This window comes from Vicugna pacos, chromosome 21 (assembly GCF_048564905.1).
Source record: "Vicugna pacos chromosome 21, VicPac4, whole genome shotgun sequence".
In the NCBI taxonomy this organism is placed as follows: Eukaryota; Metazoa; Chordata; class Mammalia; order Artiodactyla; family Camelidae; genus Vicugna; species Vicugna pacos.
In genome coordinates, this window is record NC_133007.1 from 13,457,992 (window position 1) to 13,477,981 (window position 19,990).

At 37.3% G+C, this 19,990-nt stretch overlaps 1 protein-coding gene and 1 long non-coding RNA gene across 8 annotated transcripts in view; one reads left to right on the plus strand and one right to left on the minus strand.

Annotated features, from left to right (window-relative positions):
• Positions 1-19,990, minus strand: part of DNM3 (dynamin 3) — a 458,318-nt gene that overhangs the window by 230,672 nt on the left and 207,656 nt on the right. For 5 of the 6 annotated variants that reach the window (XM_006211125.3, XM_015245096.3, XM_006211127.4 and 2 more), the window contains one exon: positions 19,427-19,540. In XM_006211125.3, the coding sequence (XP_006211187.1) occupies positions 19,427-19,540 (114 nt within the window). Of the gene's footprint in view, positions 1-13,393; positions 13,666-19,426; positions 19,541-19,990 lie in introns of those variants that run through there. The other variant, XM_072946115.1, reaches the window with a different exon arrangement.
• Positions 3,538-9,764, plus strand: LOC107034250 (uncharacterized). 2 transcript variants are annotated; one of them, XR_012062717.1, is made up of 3 exons: positions 3,538-6,177; positions 7,723-7,836; positions 9,361-9,764. It is a non-coding gene; the product is annotated as an uncharacterized lncRNA (long non-coding RNA). The 2 variants fall into 2 exon arrangements; XR_004194466.2 differs by having other exon boundaries at positions 7,723-9,764.

Consider the following 19,990-nt stretch of genomic DNA (forward strand, 5'->3'; position numbering starts at 1 on the left):
AAAAGTTTGATCAGAAACCACGTGCATACTATGCAGCTTTTATTCATTCTTTTGATAGTTTACTGAATGGCCTCCTTTAGGCTAGTTAAAGTATAAAGATACCATTGCTGCCTTCAATTAACATATTCTGTTTGTGGGAAAAAAAATCCGAATATGTGAAATAATAATAACATTTCAGTACAAAACTAAAAGAAGGCAGCAGGTAACTGACAGATTATTAACAGGAAACATAAGTGCCATACAAATTCAGTAGGGGGAACTATGTATCTATGTGGGCTGACAACATGTTTTTTTGAGTTAGAAAAAAGTTAAGTTCTGCCACTTACTATAATGACACAAAGTAATATGCTTAACCTCTCTGAACCTCAATCTCATCATCAATAAAATGGGAATGATGATAATATCCACCCCACAAGGCTGCTATAAGGAACGGATACATTGTACTGAAAGGGTTTTATAATCTATAAAGAAGCTATAAAAATGACCACTGAGAAGGTGGTAAAAGGAATCACTCCAAACTTTTGCCATTAATTTGAAAGAGCAGAGAGGGTTAGAAGGTTGGAGGGAAAGATAATTAACTTTTTTTTTCACATACTTTCTATTATTTGAACTTTTATAATGCTCTGCACTAATCTTGTAACAAATAAAATTAAAGCTATAGAAATACTATCTGAAGTGTGCATACCTGGATGTCATAAAATACTCTAACTGTAAACACTAGTGATGGTGTTTCTTTATAAGTACATAGAAACAAGCCTTGGTTCTGGTTCCAATTTGAGAATTTCTAAAGTTTTATAAATTTGCCAAGATCAGGAATGGTAATCAACTGAAATAGTCTTCCCTTTCCATGACATTTTTAAAAAGAGCAAATTTTGTAGTCACCTCAAAACATCCATTGATCCCAACAATCCCTTTGTTCAATACCTTTCGAAATAACCAAAGTAAATAACATTAGTTCTCAAAGGCAAGTCTCTGTCATGTCTGACTTTGCTTTTTAGAGCCTATCACATTTTAGATATTTAACTGATAACTTTCCAGACATAGGACGTCCTCAGGCTATTTCCAAGAGAATGCCAAGGGCTTTCCATAAAGCCATGGCAGACTTTTTAGATTGAACTTAATCACAGATCTGCATTCCTAACATTAGAAGTGTGAGCTCTCTGAAGGCAGGAATCTTATCTTTTTCATCTTACTGCCAGTCTCTGGCATTGTGACTAGCACATGAGTAGGCAAGAATAAATGTTTGTTGAACCATTTGGAAGAAGGAAAATTCTAAAACATTTTACTTAATTAGAAGCCCAATGAGATGGGCATATATGCTAAGGGGAACACAACCTTTATAGTTGTTTCTGTAGAAAATCACTTAAAATGCTTCAAAAGCAGTACAGATAAGTATAAAATTAAGTTCCTTGAAAAAAAAGTCACAAAAAACCCTTTTTGAGAAAGAGATCTCTCCCATATTTGACAAAAAGTATAGATGTGTGAACTAAGATGAAATCATGGAGCAGTCTGATCAGAACCACCATTCATCTGCCTCACACAGAACTCCCAAGGCATGTTTCATCGATGTAAATAGAAGATGGCCGAAGAACGACTTTCACTCTGGCAGAGACAGGCCCACGCCTGGAATGCTGGGTTCCTGGCTGACTATTGTCCCACTGGCTCTTGGTGCGTCTCTGATGATTTGTGAATAAACATGTATACACTCAACAAGAATGGAATTGGTAGTCACATGTCATAAGACCATTAGATGGTATGTAGCCACACTTGCATATTTCCAGGATTATGTAATCATATGAAGCAGTGACAGGGAAAGAAGGAGCTGAGGCACACCGAGCTTGCCCAACCACTGTGGAATAGGCCCTGAAGACACAATTATGGGAGCAGAAGCTCAGTGATACAAAGTAATCCCTCCGAATTTCCACTGATGATTTAAATCCCTCTGGGAATGATGTACCTTACTGCTAATCTCTTTGTTCCATCCTAAACTGCCAGACAATTCTTTTTTTTTTTTTAATCTTATTCAATCTTCCTCCCAAGGTGAGCAGGGCTTGCAATAACTTTTGAACCCTTTAACAGTACAGTAATTCAAGAGAAGACATTTAATGAAAAGCGAATGCTTTCAGACAGTTCTCACTTGAAGGCTTCTGAAATATTCAACCCAACGTTTTCAAAAAAGATTTTTCTGCTTCTCCAAAGTACTGCAGAAGGCCAGTAGAAATGAATTGCTTTGGCTGTAAGTCTTCAAAGAAAGCTAAGTTCCTTAGTTTGGCTACTCAAATCAAATTTGGAAGCTACCTAGGAATTTTCTCACTTGTTGATCTCTGGAAGGGCAATTAATCAAGCTCTTGTTGGAGGCAACTCGAACTTTAATCACAACACTATGGAGGGAAAGTCAGAAAGCTGCACGCTCAGAATATTCAGCGGTATATGTAATTGAAAACAGCAACAAGAGAAGAAAAGTGGATGCCAGTGGGCTGCTATGTTATAAACTTTGGTCAGGCAGTACTTGGCAAATTTCAGCAGATTTAGTTAAACCAGCGATAAAACGAAGCAGTAGAATACCGTTAAAACAAAACAAAAGTATTAACACAGAATCAGGAATAACCAGTGAAAAACAGTGCTGTACCTAATAGCTTGGATCTACCAGAGGCAATCTGTTAGGCGACTGGAGTCATTATTTCATAGTGGAGGCTTGAAATCAAAACTTCTAAGTTTCTTTAGGTCAAGCTATAGCACAGCGTTCGGAGAGGCAGCCAGAATCTCCGAGGGAAACGGGGAAGGCCACATGTGGAACTAATTACTCATGGAGAGGCCATGACAAAGAGCATTTCTCCAGACTTTTCATGGGGGCTTCACTTTCAGGAAGTTGCTATAATTACTGTTCAAGTCTAGAGCAGCCTGCAAGCCGCTGACAGATCCAACAGACAGGAGGAGGAGGAGGAGGGAGAAAGAGAGAGAGAGAAAGAGAGAGAGAGAGAGAGAAAAAATGAACTTATCTGCCCTTTCTGACGAGTGAAATACCAGAAAATAAAGTACCACAGGAAAGCTCAAAACGGTTTCCAAATGAGCCCTGGCTTCCAGTGTTCAACTTTCTGTTTACTTTTGTTTTTTTTAATCTATCCTCTATCTTCCAATTACTTTTCTAGCCTGGCTCGGACAGCAAATTTGTACTTCTCCACGAACGCACTTTCAGTTGGCCACAGCAGAACTGTACATCTCAACTTTTTTTTTTTTTTACAGCTTTTCCATACTGGGGCCCACTTCCTGCCCAGTTGAGGAAAAAAATCTGGCCTGAAGATGAAATGACTGCTTAACATTACACTAAAACATCTGGTACCATTTTATGCACAGACCCATGTCTGAGAGCAGGCGATTCTAGCGGTCTCTCCAGCGGCACAGCGCATACCCAAACCTCCCCAGGGTGACATCATCCCATATATGGACTCTCCAGCCCAGCCCTCCCCCTTTTCCTGGTCCTAAATTCATTGCCAGTTCCCCAGTCTGCAGCAAATGTGCCACGTCAAGACTGGAAATCACAGCCCTTGAGTCTCAGTCGGGGCAGCAGAATTCAGGGGGGGAAGCCGAATGCAACCCCTGGTGCAGGAAGGGAGGCTTTTCCCAAAGACCAGGAGAGGATTTTAAGTACATAGATGGAAGCTTCTGGAGATCCTGCTCCGTCGCCCCAGTGTTCAGACTACCTGTTCAGGACAATGCCGTTGTACAGTAGTCTGCACATTGGTTAGACTGGGCAAGGGACAACAACGCTACGGACGGCCGGGGACACCAGTCGCTGTTTCCAAGGAGAAGACGTTTGTTCGCTCCTTTTTCGAATCTCATACCCAGTGTTTTTCTTCACAGGTTTTGCACACTAGAGACCAAGAAGCCCTCGGGGACACTGCCGAGAAAGGACTGCTCAAGGGAAGACCTGTGGGTAAGGCCTTCTTGACTGCTCACCTGGGCTGGGACCAGGAGAGCCGCGGTGGGGAGCCGGTGGTTTGTGTTCACATGCGAGAGAAACTGAGGCAGCCGTGGGACCGAGTGCTCTGCATTTAATTTTACAAGAGCAACAGTGTGTGGTACATAGCGACTGACTAGATGGTACTGGATTTCTGAAGAGTTATAAGTATTTCCTGAAGTTAAAAGGTTTTCCCACTTTGAAATGAAGTATGAAAAGACTCCCACACGAGAATAATTTAATGAGGACAGTTTTGAATTGTTGAAATTAATAATACAGAGACCTAAAAACTTACTTGAATGAGGACTGTAGTATAACATTTCACATCCCAGGATTGAATTAATTTTGCCCCAAAGTAAAGAATACTTGCTATTTTTAACATGTTATATGAATACGGCTTTTCTTATAATTTACTTATGCAATATAAATATCGGGAATAATAGTAGCTAACAATAAAAGAAGAGGCTGCCAAGTTTTTGCCTACCAGACAATGCAGATGGGACCGGTCCAGAAAAGAGCACGAACCTAGAACTTACAGAGTCAGCAACCAATTAAATCGGGGAATAGAAATCTCTATCTTCAGATATCCCAATATACATCTCTGTATTACTTTTCTTTTTTTTTTAAATCTAAGAATAGTTGATAACTGCTGGTCAGCTGAGCCCCCGCGCCTATGTTTTACAATGCTTCTATTTCTCTGAGCTCTTAAGATGATAAGGTACTTTGTCTACAAACCCACTGATAAAAAAGGAATTTGTAAACGAAAGCAAAGTTTTCTTTGGTCAGTTTCCAGCTGTCCTGGGGGTGAAGGATGGTGGGAGAGGGGGTGGAAGGTAGGAGGGAGGAAACCCTCAAGCTGAATGAAATCCCAATAGAGAGAATAGAGAAAGTCTGGGTTGCAATATGATCCATGCTGAACTTAAGAGGTGGGTCCCTTAAAGAAAGTTCTGGAAAAATGCTACTGCCTCAACCCTCATTTATATCTACCCCCAAACAATTCTATGTAATGAAAACGTCTGTTCTTTAGGCTTTTGTGAAAAGTGAATGTAATCTCTTTTGTCCTCCTTTAAATTCTTCACAGTTACAGTGGTTCCTAAACAAAGCCTTTTCTAAATCATACATTTTGCAGCAATTCAAAAATTGTTTCAAGTTCTCTTTGGCAAAACATTTAATTACCAAAGGTTCCCCAAGTTATCTTTTGTCACAACAACTTATTTTAAAAATTACCCCTCTGATCATTCCAAAACTGGTTCAAAGAACATAATTTTTTTTCTCTTATTTACAGCTTTAGTTAAAATATAAAGAGCAAGGATTTGTTTTTGCTATTTTCTCCACTTAAATGATACAATAATGTCATCCTTTATTTTTTCTATTATATCTCGAAGGCTTCCATATTAATTATTTTTAACAGAACAAGTGAGATTTTTAAAAAAATCTGTTTCCTATGTTTCTTTTACATAGAAAAACTGAAACAAAATCTATTAGATGTATTTTATAGGAGCTTATTTTTTCAAAAAATATATTTTTAGTAATTGATACAGTCACTAAAGAAGATAGCTATAAGGTATTTTGGCAATATTAAGGTTTCTCAAATTTGGGGGGGTTTGGGGTTTTTTTTTCACTCCATAGAAATGACTGGATTTCCTATCTTGCTTTCATTTCATGTATATTTAATTTAAATATCTTTCTTCATATTAAATGGCCTTCTTGTTTCAAAGAAACTACCACTGGTTCCTCACCGATTTTCTCCATCAAGATGACTTTTAGTCTGGAGACAGAGGGGACCGGAGGGTGTCCTTGGCGTAAGTACAGGAGTAGGAACGTACGAATTAATTTGCAAAGGGGTAACTGAGGAGCCCCTGCACGTGCTTCGTGGAGCTCTGCTGACAATCCATTTTTGATGCAAACTTTTAACAAATGGGAAGGAATAGTACTTATTTTTAAACTAAATTAAAAATCAAAAGTAAAAGCTTACTTGATAAACCTCTGCTGACTGAAGGGAGGATGACAGTTTATACGCTGGTACATACACCGACATGAACACACACGTATCGTAAAATAACCTTATCTATTTCCAGGGTAATTAAAATAATGTTTAATTTTATTTTGATATTACTTTATAAGGAGATATACAAATATTTTAGGGATCATGGGATCTATTCCAGAGGAAACTAACCAACAGTGAACATCTTCAACTAAAACTACCCCTGGATATGATGGTAAGTGTAAGTATTAAAACTGAAAATTGTACATCTTCAGAAAGAGAAGCTTGTTTGAAAGGCCTGTCCAAACTGGACTTCATAGAAACTTAGTAGTTGTTTTTCAGTTTAGTGGATGGTGATTGATAAATTAGACTAGGTACTGAGTTAAAAGGAGAATGCTTTCCGTTATCAAAGAGAAAGAAATTCAGAGCCTTCCCTTCAACACCATCATTTCTTAATTGGAAAAGGACCAATATAAAACAATATATTTACATTTTAAACCCAACTCCGCCTTTTTAAGCCATAGATCTCAAAACCAAAGAAAGTTTATTTACAAGAGGGAAAAATTTCACACTGATCACTTGCTTGCAATTAGTCAATAGGTTTAATATCCTTCCTGCCTGGCATTTGAGCTTTCGGCCCAGATAATGTGTTTATATTTTTCAAAAACGAAAATATACCATCTGCCCTCGCCTCTTGCCCTACAGACCACCCAAGTTTTTCACTCTATGGGAAAGAGTTTAGGCACAAAACTCCTAATGAAGAAATCCCCCTCCCCCCTCCTTTTTTCCCCCAGTTGAAGTCTTAAAGCTGCTATAGGAAATAATAGGAAAATACAACTTGGTAATGCAACAAGTTCCCTCATCCAGCATACATCTTGACTAAAGAAAAGCAAATCTACAAGAGATTTGCTCTTAAAAAAAAAAAAATTTTCCTCTTCTCTAAAAAGACTATCCCACCATCTCAATAATGTCTAAATAATAACTAAGAGACCATCACTCATAACTTTCAGCTTAAATAACTAGAAGGTCAGGCTTTAACCTAAGAGAAGACAGGAAATTCCTGAGTAAAGACTCTTTCTTACTTGGTTTCTCCTACTTTATAAACCTTGGTGTGCTACAAATTATGTAGATAGAAATATTTACCTATTTTTTGAAAGTCTCTTATTAAGAATTTTTATCAGTTTTAATAAATAGAGATAATGAAGTAAATTAAGGAAAATAATTAAATCTTAATTTTGAATTTCCTGACTTATCGTGACAGCCAGTTTCCTGGAGTTGCTTTGGTTTAATTTTATTGTAGAAGATGATTCACTTTGTTGCATTTCTTTCTTAAGATTATAAATAAAATATAAAAAAGAAATAAGGTATAAAGACTGTATTAAAAATTACATGGTATGATAATAATGTAAATAGCTCTCATATTTTAGCTAGTATTTTAAGTGATAATTAATATTCTCTGTATAATTTGGAAGGTAAGAAAAAGCCCTAAATGTTTTTTCCACCTTCTATCTTTTTAAAAAGCTTACGGGGCAGGTTCAACGTAACTATGAAGTGTCCATATGCCACAAACTCATTATAATTACATTTAAAAAGTCTATTAGAAACATCAATTGTTCTGAATCTTATGAGTAGAATAAAATCATTTTTCAGCAAGATTTTTCCCTCTGAAAAACAGTTATGGCTTTTGAGGCTCAAATAAATTGGAGTATCTTGTTTTAATAGAACTGTTTCATATTAAAGGACAACATGAACTCACAAATATTTCTTTCTATTTTTTCAGGTTGCACACATCATTCCTTTATGCAGAGTTAACTGGATCAAATTATTTATGGGAGAGAGAGGGGAAAGCTATACAGAATTACAGTAATTTTAAATTTCCACCAAAATATTCTTTGTAAGTGAATCACTCCATAAATATTTTCTGTTGCACTGAATGCAGCGACAATAACAAAATAGTTTCTTAAGGTATCTGTCTTTGCATAATCTGGCCTTGTAATTACTTAAATACTAGCCAAATCTACTGACGTTTTTGATTCTGTCAAGAAAAAAACAGTCCTCTACTCAGAAGTGATGACTAGAAACAGAATCAGACACTTTTTTTTTTGAAATTAAATAAATGGAAAATTGCTCTTATCAACTCTTTGTTAAAATTGTACCATATCTAATTACTTCATAGAAGTTCAGATGTGTAAAAAACTCACTTTTTTCAGTCTCTAAAAACTTTTTTGCTCTCCATAAACTTATTCTCAGAATTTTACAATTAAAGGGAAATAAACTGTTTTCCTTACACTTCCTTGAAAAAAACCCTTAAGTACACACTCCTTGGAACATAAAGGTTTTGTTTTGTTTTTTAAGAAATTCCACTTTTTGGAATTTCGACTATCCAAATTTTTTTTTAAGAGAAGGGGAATTTGTTAAATACATCTATGGATATGAATTGATCATTTATATTAAAATAATCAGTAGAATTATTCTCAACTCACCAGAATTAAATTTTCTAACTGTATATTTAACACTATTAACTCTTCCTTATATGAATTCTTATATGAACTCTAAGGAAATTTTCCAAAGGGTCTGGTTTTACATTTTGTATATGAAATGAAGTTTCCTTTTCTGTGTTTAAGGTACTATTTTGTAACTGTATTGCACTGACAACATCCAAAACACATTATGAGCATCACTGTGGGTAACAACTTTTTAGTTTATACCTCTTTTGATTCATGGCACAACCTTATAGTTAATTAAGAGAGGGAGAACTTAAGCTCACAACTGCTTTTTATTTGGTTTTCACATCCATACTAAAAAAAAGTTTGCATTGAGAGGAATATGAGAAATGTCAATAAGTTCCTACTGTTTAATAAAATATTGAAAAAAATGCATCTAATTGTAAAACCCAACTATCAAAGCATCAGATACCAAAGTCGGCTGGTAGAGTTGTCAAATACATTAGGCTCATTAATTATTTGGAAAATGGCTGCCCTTTCCATGTAAATGACAAGTTTCTTTTTCATGGGCAAGGTTATGGTACTTATCTCCTATAAGAGACATGTATAAACATAGTCTTTATCTTTAACTTCAGTTTTAAAATATGCAGAGCTTTTGTGAAGAGGAAAAACATCTGGTTCAATTACTCTGAACTCTGACTGCATGTGGGCCAGGAGTAATATGAATTGGATTTAAGAATAAACCTTGTGTTTAGTCTTTTTTGTTGTTGTTTTTCCTTAAAATTTCAATGTGAGTTTTCTGTTATGTCAATCATCCATGTTAGCACATTTGGAACAAATGTATAAGTGTACTATCTGAATAAAGTCAAAAGTCTAACTTGTTTTTAGCTCCATAACGTTTTAATGTTTAATTCTATTGTGTGTTTTTTCTCCCTTTCCCCTGGCCCTCCAAAACCACCAAATCTGGAAAACAGAATGATTGTATCTGCCCATGAGCAAAGGAAACCCGAAGGAACCAAGGGCCTGGCTGGACGGAGTTGTCATGTGTCTGCCTGTCTACACTTGCTGTGCAGAACATCCGCTCACCTGTACAGCAGGCACAGACAGGCAGTCACATGACAACCCAGCCTGAATGACAACCAGCCATTGAAAGAAAGCAGCCCTCACACCATAGCATCTACACCAAGAGCTACAACCAAAATGAGGGGCGCGGGGGCCTGGGGTTTTAATCTGTCGGTTTCTTAATTCGTATGTATTAATATTATTTTTATTTTTATTATTATTATTATTATTTTCTTTTGATTCAAATATTGAAACCCACCAAAAGTAAAGTGAGTGGTGCTTATGAAATATAATAAAACCCATTTCTGAAACTGTTCATGTGCTTTCTATAGTTCTCTTTTCCTAACTGTTGTCAGTAAATTACTACCCTTGTACACATTCACTGTACACAGCTTCGCAGCACCCTGTAATGCATAGAACAAGACGACATCAGCCTGATGCCCGACAAAGAATAAGTGATTCTAATAATTCTACTCCAAAAACTAAGTTCAGTTTTCTATAGCATGATTTTTTTGAGAGAGAGGGATAAAAGAAAAACAGCGAAGGGATAATATTCCAGGGAATCGTGTATTTTGAGTTAACAAACTCTGCCTGCTTGGGTCTGGGTAAAACATAGTAAGGAGTATTCATTTCCAACACACTTTTCAACTGTATTAAAATAGCTGTTTCTCTTCTTTTGATATATAGAAAGCTGAAACTGAAGCTTTGGTATTTCCAAGTGTCATGATGTACATGAATTTATTACTGCCATTGTTTAATTAAGAAGGAACTACAGTTCTAAGGTGGAATTTACGAGGCCAATACACATGCTCCCAACTCACTGTAAACTTTCAAACTCTTGAGATGTTCTGGCAGTTCAATTATTTTCAAAAAGAGTAAAGAAAGGGATTAATGCATATGCAGTGTATATTTTGCCATATCTTTTGAGGAAATGTCAAAACTTCAAGTCATACTCTGTGAACTGGAGTGAAATCATCAGGATTGGCTTGTGTAATATTTGAATATCTGAATGAAAATTTTAAACACTCAAGGGGAAAAGGTGGCTCCCCACCTTTAATTTTAACAGGTAAAATTAGTAATTTGTCAACTTTGAGTTGACCCACAAAAATGTTTTAAGTTTGGTATCTAAAATTAATTTTCATCTTTCTTAGAAAGATTCTGGTCAAACTGCAAAAAATGTTGCACAAGACTACCCCAGATTTTTGTTTTTTTAATCTAGCGAAACATTTCAAGTGTGTATTTTGGACTACAGCAAACTATTTTTATTCAGATATTTCATTTTTAAAATGAAAGATTTCGTTTTAAGGCTAAAAACCCCACGAGGTTCAAAATTTCAACAATTTTGTGATATTTTACCAAACCTGACACATAGTTCCTTAAAAGCAACAACAACAAAAACAGTGATTGGGCAAAGCTAATTAGTAAAAATATGATCCAGGCTAAATTCTTGCATTTAACAATCTGGCATAAGGAAATACATCATCCCTTAAAATGTGCTACTGCAAAATAAATTGTGCAGTGAAGGTTTTTTTTACCTTAAATAATAGTCCCATGACTAGTAAATAAAGTAGTAAACAAGAGTTCACAAAATGTAAAATATAAACAGGAAGGCAATATAAAAAATGCCTCACAGAATATTTACATAGTATCACCCCATTTTAAATGCTTTATATAACCTGTAGCAGACGCCACCAACAGGAGTCCCCATAGAGATCATTCTATGGGACCCTACAAGGCACTGCCAGGGCAGTGACTGAGAGCTCTCTGAATGACACAATAGCTGGGTCAGAACATAAACGAGACTGTCCCATTTCACCAGATTCCAAAGGGACTCCAGGATAACGTTTCAAATAATCATCTCTTAAAACATGAGGTTAACATATTGGTACCTTTTTTTTTTTTTCACTTAGCTTGAAAGAATGTTTTATAAATTGTGCGTGCGTGTGTGTGTGTGTGTGTGTATGTATGAGGCACATTTTAAAATTTTACTCTTCCAGGAAAAGGTAATATAAAGCATAATATTTTTCTTCCAGTACAAACTTTTGAGTACAACAAATAATACTTATGAGGGAGTAGGTTTGAATCTATAAGTATTTTTAATAAATTTGAAGTAGCATTTACCATTATGGTTTTTTGAATAATATCATCTATTTTTCTAAATTATAAATCTTTGGATAATGCCAGAATGTGGAAGTGTTTATATGAAACTAATCCCACATTAAAAAGCATAAGATAGCTTATGCATATGAAAAAACACATGCACAACTATCATCATGAAGAATTTTAAGTAATATAAATGTTTTAAAGTTTAATATTTATTGGGACTTTTTTTTTAATTAAAAAAATCTAAGTTTTGGCTAACTAAACAACTCAGCGAGGAGTGTGACTAGTGTTCACAGGGTCAATCATGACCTCATCCCAGGAAATGGAATCTTGAGAGTATGAGTGAAAATGGACAGAGTTGAAGATTTCTATAACTTCTCAGTCTCACAACTTTGGCCATTCTGGGATGTAGCTGTCATTTTGTTTCCTATTACCGAAGTTACATTTGTCATCTGTTGCAGCCACATAATAAAAACAATACTAAGTAAATATCCCTATAAGGGAATTATATAATCTCCTTATCAAGCTATCCAAACACTTCAACCCACAAAAATGAGGCCTGTAATTTTTTAAGAGTCCAAAGAATGTCCTTATTTCAATGCAGATTTTGGATTTTCTTCACTACTGTAAGGTTTGTACATTTCCACTGGAAACGCTTCTGTCAAATCACCCTACTTTCCTAGGAGTAGTCCATTATGATTTTAATCTTCGTGTTGGACTATAGAAACGAAATAAATGTTGGCTGTGTGCTATTATTATACATAAACTAGCAGTCCTCTGTTTTTCAGAGATTTTAAATGATCATTTACACATTTCTCATTGCTATTAAGAAAAAGAAGGCTCTTTTCTCCTTGAATCAAAACATTCTATTCTTTAAAATTTTTTATTTTGGAATATTTTAAATAAAAGCCATCATTTCTTTTTTTTTCCAACTCTGACTTTAAAGTATTAATGTAAAAATATCTAAATCCAAAATCCTTTTGAAATGATAGTTTCTATTTTATTCCAATGCCTTGCCTTTTCCTAAGTGCCTCCCAATAACTGTGCAAAATACATTTACCATGTATGAAAATGACATTGGGGAATTTATTTTCTACTTAAACTATCTTCAATCCAGGAAGCTATATAATCGGAGGGGGAAAAAAGAATCCATTAATCTTCAATGATGAAAATTAAGAAAATTTTAAGATAATCTATCTCTAATGGTAATTTTACCCTGTAATTCAATAATTTGGTTTAGCACTTGAGATACCAGGACATGATGAATTATTACACCGAATTTACCTATTTATTTGCTTAATCACATCTTCACTCAAGCAATAGTTACTTAGCGCCACTTATCAGTGCCATGTCTGCTGGTGATAGAACATGGAACGAGACAATGGCTCATAGTCTCAAGAAGCTTACAGATGAGTTATGTCAAATTTCACCTTTCGAAAAAAAAAATCTCTTAAATTCATCCATTTCTATAAAATTCCCTCAACCCACCCCAGACCAAGCTACAGATACCACAGCAATAGCTTTCTAACAACTCCCCAATCCAGTTTTGTCCTCCTCCAATCCATTCTCTATAAGGCAATCAAAAGGATCTGTAAAAATTTCAGATCTTATTACGTGACACTCCAGCTTAAAAAACTCAAAAGGCTTCTCGCTGTTCTTAGGATAAAAATCCTTAATCTTTATTGAGTCCTTTTCTTTGTTCCAGTCACAACGGCCTAAACTCAGTTTCTTAAATTCATCAGGCTCAGTCTTGCCTTAGGCATTAACAGGAGCCTTCTCTGACTGTTCAATGTAACGTCCCCCCTACCCCCGCTGTGATTCCCAACCCAGACACTCCTGAAGTCAAACACATCACTGGATTTATTTTCTTCATAGTTTGTAATCTGAATCTTACAGGTGTTCTTGATTGTTTATGTTTTCTTTATTGGGAAATATCCTTCATAAGCAGGCAGGTACCTTGCTAACCATTTTATCCTTAATGTCTAGGATAGTTCCGGTACATAACAGGTGCTCAGAAAATCTTTGCTGGGATATGTTCAGATGATTAATAGCACAGCACTGACACTTAGCAGCTGGCTAAATTACTCATTCTCTTTGAGTTTCCATCTTCATTTCTAAAATGGAGAACATAAAGTACTGACTTAGTTCAGTGCCTTGTAAACTATAAACACTCAATAAATGTTAACCATTATGATGATGATCATCATCAAGACTATCATCCAGACTGACAGCTGGCCTTCATGAGCTTAAGCAGGTAGAGTGAACAGCAGAGATACTTTTCACAACCACAATTCCTGTAGAACTAGGGAGCGTCTTGTTAACTGGAAGTCCATTTGGTCTGGCTGAGCATTCAGACTAGTTTGGATATACAAGGTGAGCCTGCAGTGAAGCAGGACTAGATGCTGAGAAGAACTGAGCGGATGTACACAACAGAATGAGGAAACACCTTGAGTCTGGGGCAATCCAGACTGACAGCACTGAGGGGAGAGATGGGAACGGGAAGAGACAGACAGAGAGAAGGAAACGTACCAGCACAAGGATAGTACTGCCAATGACACCCCCAAGTGGAGTGTCCACTGGTTAAAGACTGCTGTGCAGAGGGTTATCTGATATTCTGTTTGAGGTTGTTTGAATTACGGTATTGCTTCCTCAAATTCTTGGTAAAGTAAGTACTACAAATATCCCTATGTTATTATTTTGATAGAAATCAAAAGAGCTAAGTATCACCCATCTAAGATCCTGGGGGATCTACGTGGACACACAAGCCTGCATGTCCAAGCTCTGCCCTCATCCCCATAAACAGCGCTTCTCTGACTTGGGGTATGCACGATGACAGAAAGCCCTTGGGATTTAACCCAGGAAGAGGTCTGTGTAACCCCCAGAAATGCGTTCTGGGTCACTGTGTAGGGAATTTCAGAGTCTAGGGTACTGGAGTATGACTGAGAAGGACAGCCAGGTTTGGGCAAATTCCATTGTTCATTCGTTGTAAACTATCTAATCCTATAAAAAATGGTCTATTTCTTTTCAAGTTGCAGAAACCCCAATTTGAGAGTAGTACTAGAAGATAACATACAGTCAAGTAGATTAATTATGTTTACCATAACCACACTGTATTATACAGATTCACTGAAGATAACACATGAAAATAACACTGTTTGGGACACAGGGGGAAATCTTTCTATTAAGATCTTCTCTCAGTAACGTTATAACTATTATTATTGCAATGTTGAATAATGGTTCAAAAAGTGCAGTCCATAGTTGCTTGAGGGTGCTCATGAATCCATCTCAAATTTAAGGGTAGGGTAGACAGATCCATTAACGATGGGGAGAAAGCAGGAAAAATGCTGGGGACTTACTATTACCATCATGCCAACTCTAGGTTAAAACTGTTACACAGGTTATTTATGCTACTGCCTCTGCCAGCTTGGAGAGGAAATCACATTTTCGGTTATCATCATCTCTAACCCACAGGCTGGACGGGAGGCGGCATGGAAAAGTCTCACTGAAGGACTGGGATCTGAATTCCCTCTTACCATCTGAATCTTATCATTCTCTGCTAAAAAAAAAAAAAATCCCAGATCCCATACATCCTATCTCATAATATGGAACAACAACACAACAACAACAACAACAAAACTGGAAATTAGAAAACGTATGAGTCAAACAATGACATTACAGTAGGAGGGTCTAATATTACTTGCAATGGTGAGAATAAACATAGAAGTGTGACAACTAAAAGTTTATAAATGCACTTAATAAAATATGATTTCTACAAACTCCCTTTGAGGTGATTTGGTCAGCAACAGTCCCCTTTTGATAGGTGAAGACCGAGACTCAGAGAAGTCTGACTTGTTCCAACACTGGCAGTCAGCCGTAGCAAATTCACACCCTCCAGCACCTCACCCTTTTCACTGCATTAAGCATATGGTCTATAGGATCTTTTGCTCAATTAATGTCATCCTGAAAACAGTTCAAAACATTGTTCTTTAACCAAAGATATATTTCATAAATCATTTCTATTTATTACAAACCTATCATAAGTTAAATAAAATCATACCTATTCATATGACATAATATGCTCTTTATTCAACAGCCAAATCGATTGTAATGGAAGCATACCAGTCTAATTACACAAGAAAGCAGGGAGATGAGAGAACACAGAAACAAATGATAATCCTCTATGAAAATTCAAATATAAATTTATTATTAAATAAATGAATAAATCTTTAACTAACAATAATATGTGCTGTGCCACATTTCCTCGGCTAAAAGGAGATACACTGCCAGGTAACAGGGTTTCCCAAGTATGTAGGTGCTGATGTGACAAGATACCTTGGGGACAAAGTACAAGCACTCAACTTACCAACAAACTGACTCCAAAAGTTGAGTAAGAACTCAGGCTTATCTTCCCAAAGGAAAATTGGAAAGTTGGGGTTTTCGACACAGCCCACAGAAGCATTTCAATCCATAGGTAGTTAAACTACGGCAGCAAGACCTCTGTGAAATCTAAGCATCATTTAAAACATTGCTGCTAAAGGATGGGTGTTCAGGGTACAAAGTCAAGAGGCCAGAGACTGCTCACTACCTCAGAGACCCACCCCCCTGACATTTCCCCTGACCTCCTTTCCCCATACCCTCCCTTCCAGCCTCAGCCTCCTGGAGATGCAGATAACTATTTGCTGAATATTGGTAAAGAGCAAGAAACAGTGCTGGCCCTTCCCTTTTGCCCAGCCAGCAGGCTCAGAAGTGATCTGTGGTGGGAGGAAGTCCTGGCAAGAGAAACAGAGCAGGGTGGAGAACCACAGTGGTGGTGGTCAAGGGGTGGTAAGGTGGGAATGAATGAGGATGGCTCCAGGAGAAAAAGGTTCTGCCCCACTGACACAAATACTTTGAAGACAGGGGTCACAAGTTAGGCATTAATATTTGGAAAATTTCCTTTCTGGTTTCTTGAGCAGAGTTTTTCTTAAGTAACAGTAGTGAATGTCTACAGTGTAGCTGTATGTGATACATCAATTTGCTACCCTGAACTGGAGTGCTCCTCTTTGGCCACCATCTTCTCTTGCCCAGACCGCTAATACAGCTGGTCTCCCTGCTTCTGTTCTTGCCACCGCACTCCATCCACACACATTCTAGCCCACCCAGCATGCCCAACCGAGCAGCCAGAGGGATCTACCTAAAACACAAATCTAATCATGTCACATCCTGCTGAAATAGGCCAATGGTTTTCCACTATCCTTGGAGTAAAATCCAAATCATTGGGTGGGGCCTTGTCAAGCCCCACCCACCGATACCTCTGATTTTATTTCCTACTTCTCTCTCCCAGGGCTCCTACATCTCAGCCACAGGCTGCCTGCCCACTCCCACCCTGGCGGGTTTAATATGCCCACTCTGGAATGTTCTTCAACTAAATCTTCCACACAATTCATCATTCCAGGCTCTGCTGCAATGTTACTTCCTCCCAAACACCCAATCCAAAGGTCCCTCCCCCAACAATTTCTAGCTCACTGACCTATTTTCTTCAGAGCACTTGGTATCTGATATTGTATCAGTCTGATTTTTCTCTCCATGGAGCAGCCAATTTGTCTGTCATTTACTCTTTCTTAAAATGACCTAAACTAAGAAAACCACCCTTTTCTAAACTTTCTTCATCTAAATCACTCCAGTTTATTTCAAGGGTCATTCTTATCCTTCCCCACCCACCACACACACACATCCAACCACCGTCCACACACATACATTTCACAAAATGTTCTCTGGCACTCAGTTAATATTTCAACTGCCCACATGTATTTTCTATTTGTTGTCATCAAGTGCTCATGAGGGAGCTTCAGAGCAGAGAATTTGTAAAAAGTTATTCTCAGTTTATAGTGGGGAGCAGATGGCCAGCGACCATGACCTCACCAAGCTCTCAAAGTCTCTTCCTTCCCTACCAGGAGCATCAGGTGTTTTCCAGCGGGCTTGTTTCAGTACCCATGCAGCCAAACAAAAAAAAATCCTACAGATATATTCCAACAGCAGTAGCTAATCCCAGACTCTTCACAGCCCTGATATTAACACCTAGGGAAAAGTCAATGCTGTGATGCCTGGAACTCATCTTAATATATCCTCTGTGGAATGAAGGTGATCTGGAAAATCCTAGCATCTCAGAGATTCTTGCCTCCATGCGTGGTTGAAGGCATAAGCTCTGGAGTCAGACAGCTTGGCTTCAAGTGTCCGCTTTGCCACCAACCAGCTGTGTGACCGTGGCAAGTTAGTTATCCTCACCAGCGCCAAATGTTCTGCCATCTAGGACACGGAGTCCTATAGAAAAGGCTTTTCAAAAGGTTGTGTGTTTTTTCTCTTCATTTACTCTTCTGAAAAATGCAATAATAATAGCACCTATCCTTAGGGTTGTAATGTGGATTAAATGAGTTAATTAATAAATATAAAACACTAGTTTTATTAATATGATTCCTCAGCAAAAACCTTGCTTTCCCTAGAATAACTGAGAAAGGCCCCAAGACCAGTACATAAATGACCATTTAAATCCTTGAAAACAAAATACATCTATCAGAAGATCTAGTAGGGCAATTGAACACAAAAGAAGATAAGTTACTGATTTTTATATTTTGGAAGGCATCTCAGAGCTCCTGAAGCCATGGGCTCTAAATACGGGAGCTTCCAGAGAATGACAGGGTGTCTACGCAGCCAGCACAGGAAAGAAACTACTGCTAATCCTCGGATTCTCACAATGACCAATTCCACGTTTGACGGAAGTCAGTAAAATATGAGACATAAAAATTTGAAATAAAGCATTTGAGTAGAAATTTTCTTTGGGCATTTCTATAAGACTTGGTTTCCTTTACTGCAGAAATCTTAGTGACCATCAACGGATCAACTGGTATTTATTCAACACACCACTGCGCACAAAGCACTTAGCAAACAGAACTATGCAGGACGTGAAGCTTTTCCTCCAACAACTGACAAAGGTACCTTGCAGTGCTTCCAAAAGACACCAAGCCAAGATTGGAAGGACTTTTAACCCTCAAATGCATACCCTGTATAGTCAAACAAAACTGAAACAATCTCACCTGTAAATAGTTTTGCTATCACAGAGTACTCTTAGTCAACGTTTGTACGCTGCATTATAAGCACCAAAAACTTCTCTGGTCAGACCAGAGCTATTAAAATTTCCAAAACACTGCTTAATTTCCATCGAGGCCCTCTCAAATTTACCAGTAACACTTTATAGCACTTCAATAGCTCTGTAAGACTAGTATGATTTTTTTTATGCTTTTCTAAGTATCAAGTTTAAATGAGTAATAAGTCACAGGACTAAAATTATTAACATCTAACATGAACCAGAACACCATAATTATCATAATTCATGCTTTTACATAGCTATCAAATTCTCAAAGAAAAAAATTCATATAAACAATTATCTGGGACTCACTTGAAGACCAGTGATTTGGACATTTTCAAAAGCCTGTCATTTGAGACCGAAGTCACAGCAACAATCCCCAAAAGCTTTAATAACTCTGTATCACCTCTATTAATTTTGCTCTATTACTTTGAGTATTTTCAACATATTATTTAATGAAAATCGCTTTAACTAGACCAGTAGCTTGCCATTATTACAACGAAGGAATGGATCCCTGACTCCATTTCTTCAGGTAAACAAATATGTGGCTATATCAAAGAAATAAAAGAAACTTGATGGGAATATTATAAAATTTTTAAATCTATGAGGATGTTGTTCTTGGAACAAACATCACCAAAGCTAAGTCTTTACTGAAAGATGACCACTAATGTCTCAAAACTGTATATCACAATATTAGTTAATTTGAAATAGAAGCACTTTAATTAAAAACAACTCTGTCACCCTCTGCAGCTCACCTCATCGTCCTTGTACCAGGACAAGCTTTCAGCGGTCAGGACGAACCAGTACCCCTTCGAGCCTCCTTTCATGATGCCGATGTTGCTGATGGTGAGCCACCCTTTTCGAATCACCTTCAAGAGAGCACAGACCAGTAGAGACGTTCAGTTTAACATGCGCCAACGGGGAACACAGGTCTCACGCTAAGTGAAGTTAAAAACAAGATACAAGTTACAATAAGAACAGAATTGTTCCCTTGAAGCACAACCTCTATTCAACTACTCAAAATAATGTATCTTGCAAGAGCACAGATAACCAGCAGGAAGTCTCTCCCGTCAAATGAACAAAATCATAACCGCGAACTTGCATGGATGGTGGAAATAGAGCAACTGAAACAGACCGACTGAAACAGACAAATACAGTAAGGCAGACAAATAGGCTTGTGCCAGGCCTATTTATGGCACTGCTGCTACAATTAAAATATATTTAGTTGATTGGATAAACAACAATAGACTCTCCATGCCCACTGTCTCTTATCCCCTTCCAGCCCACTGGCTCATTTGTTTGCCTGGTTTGCAACTCAT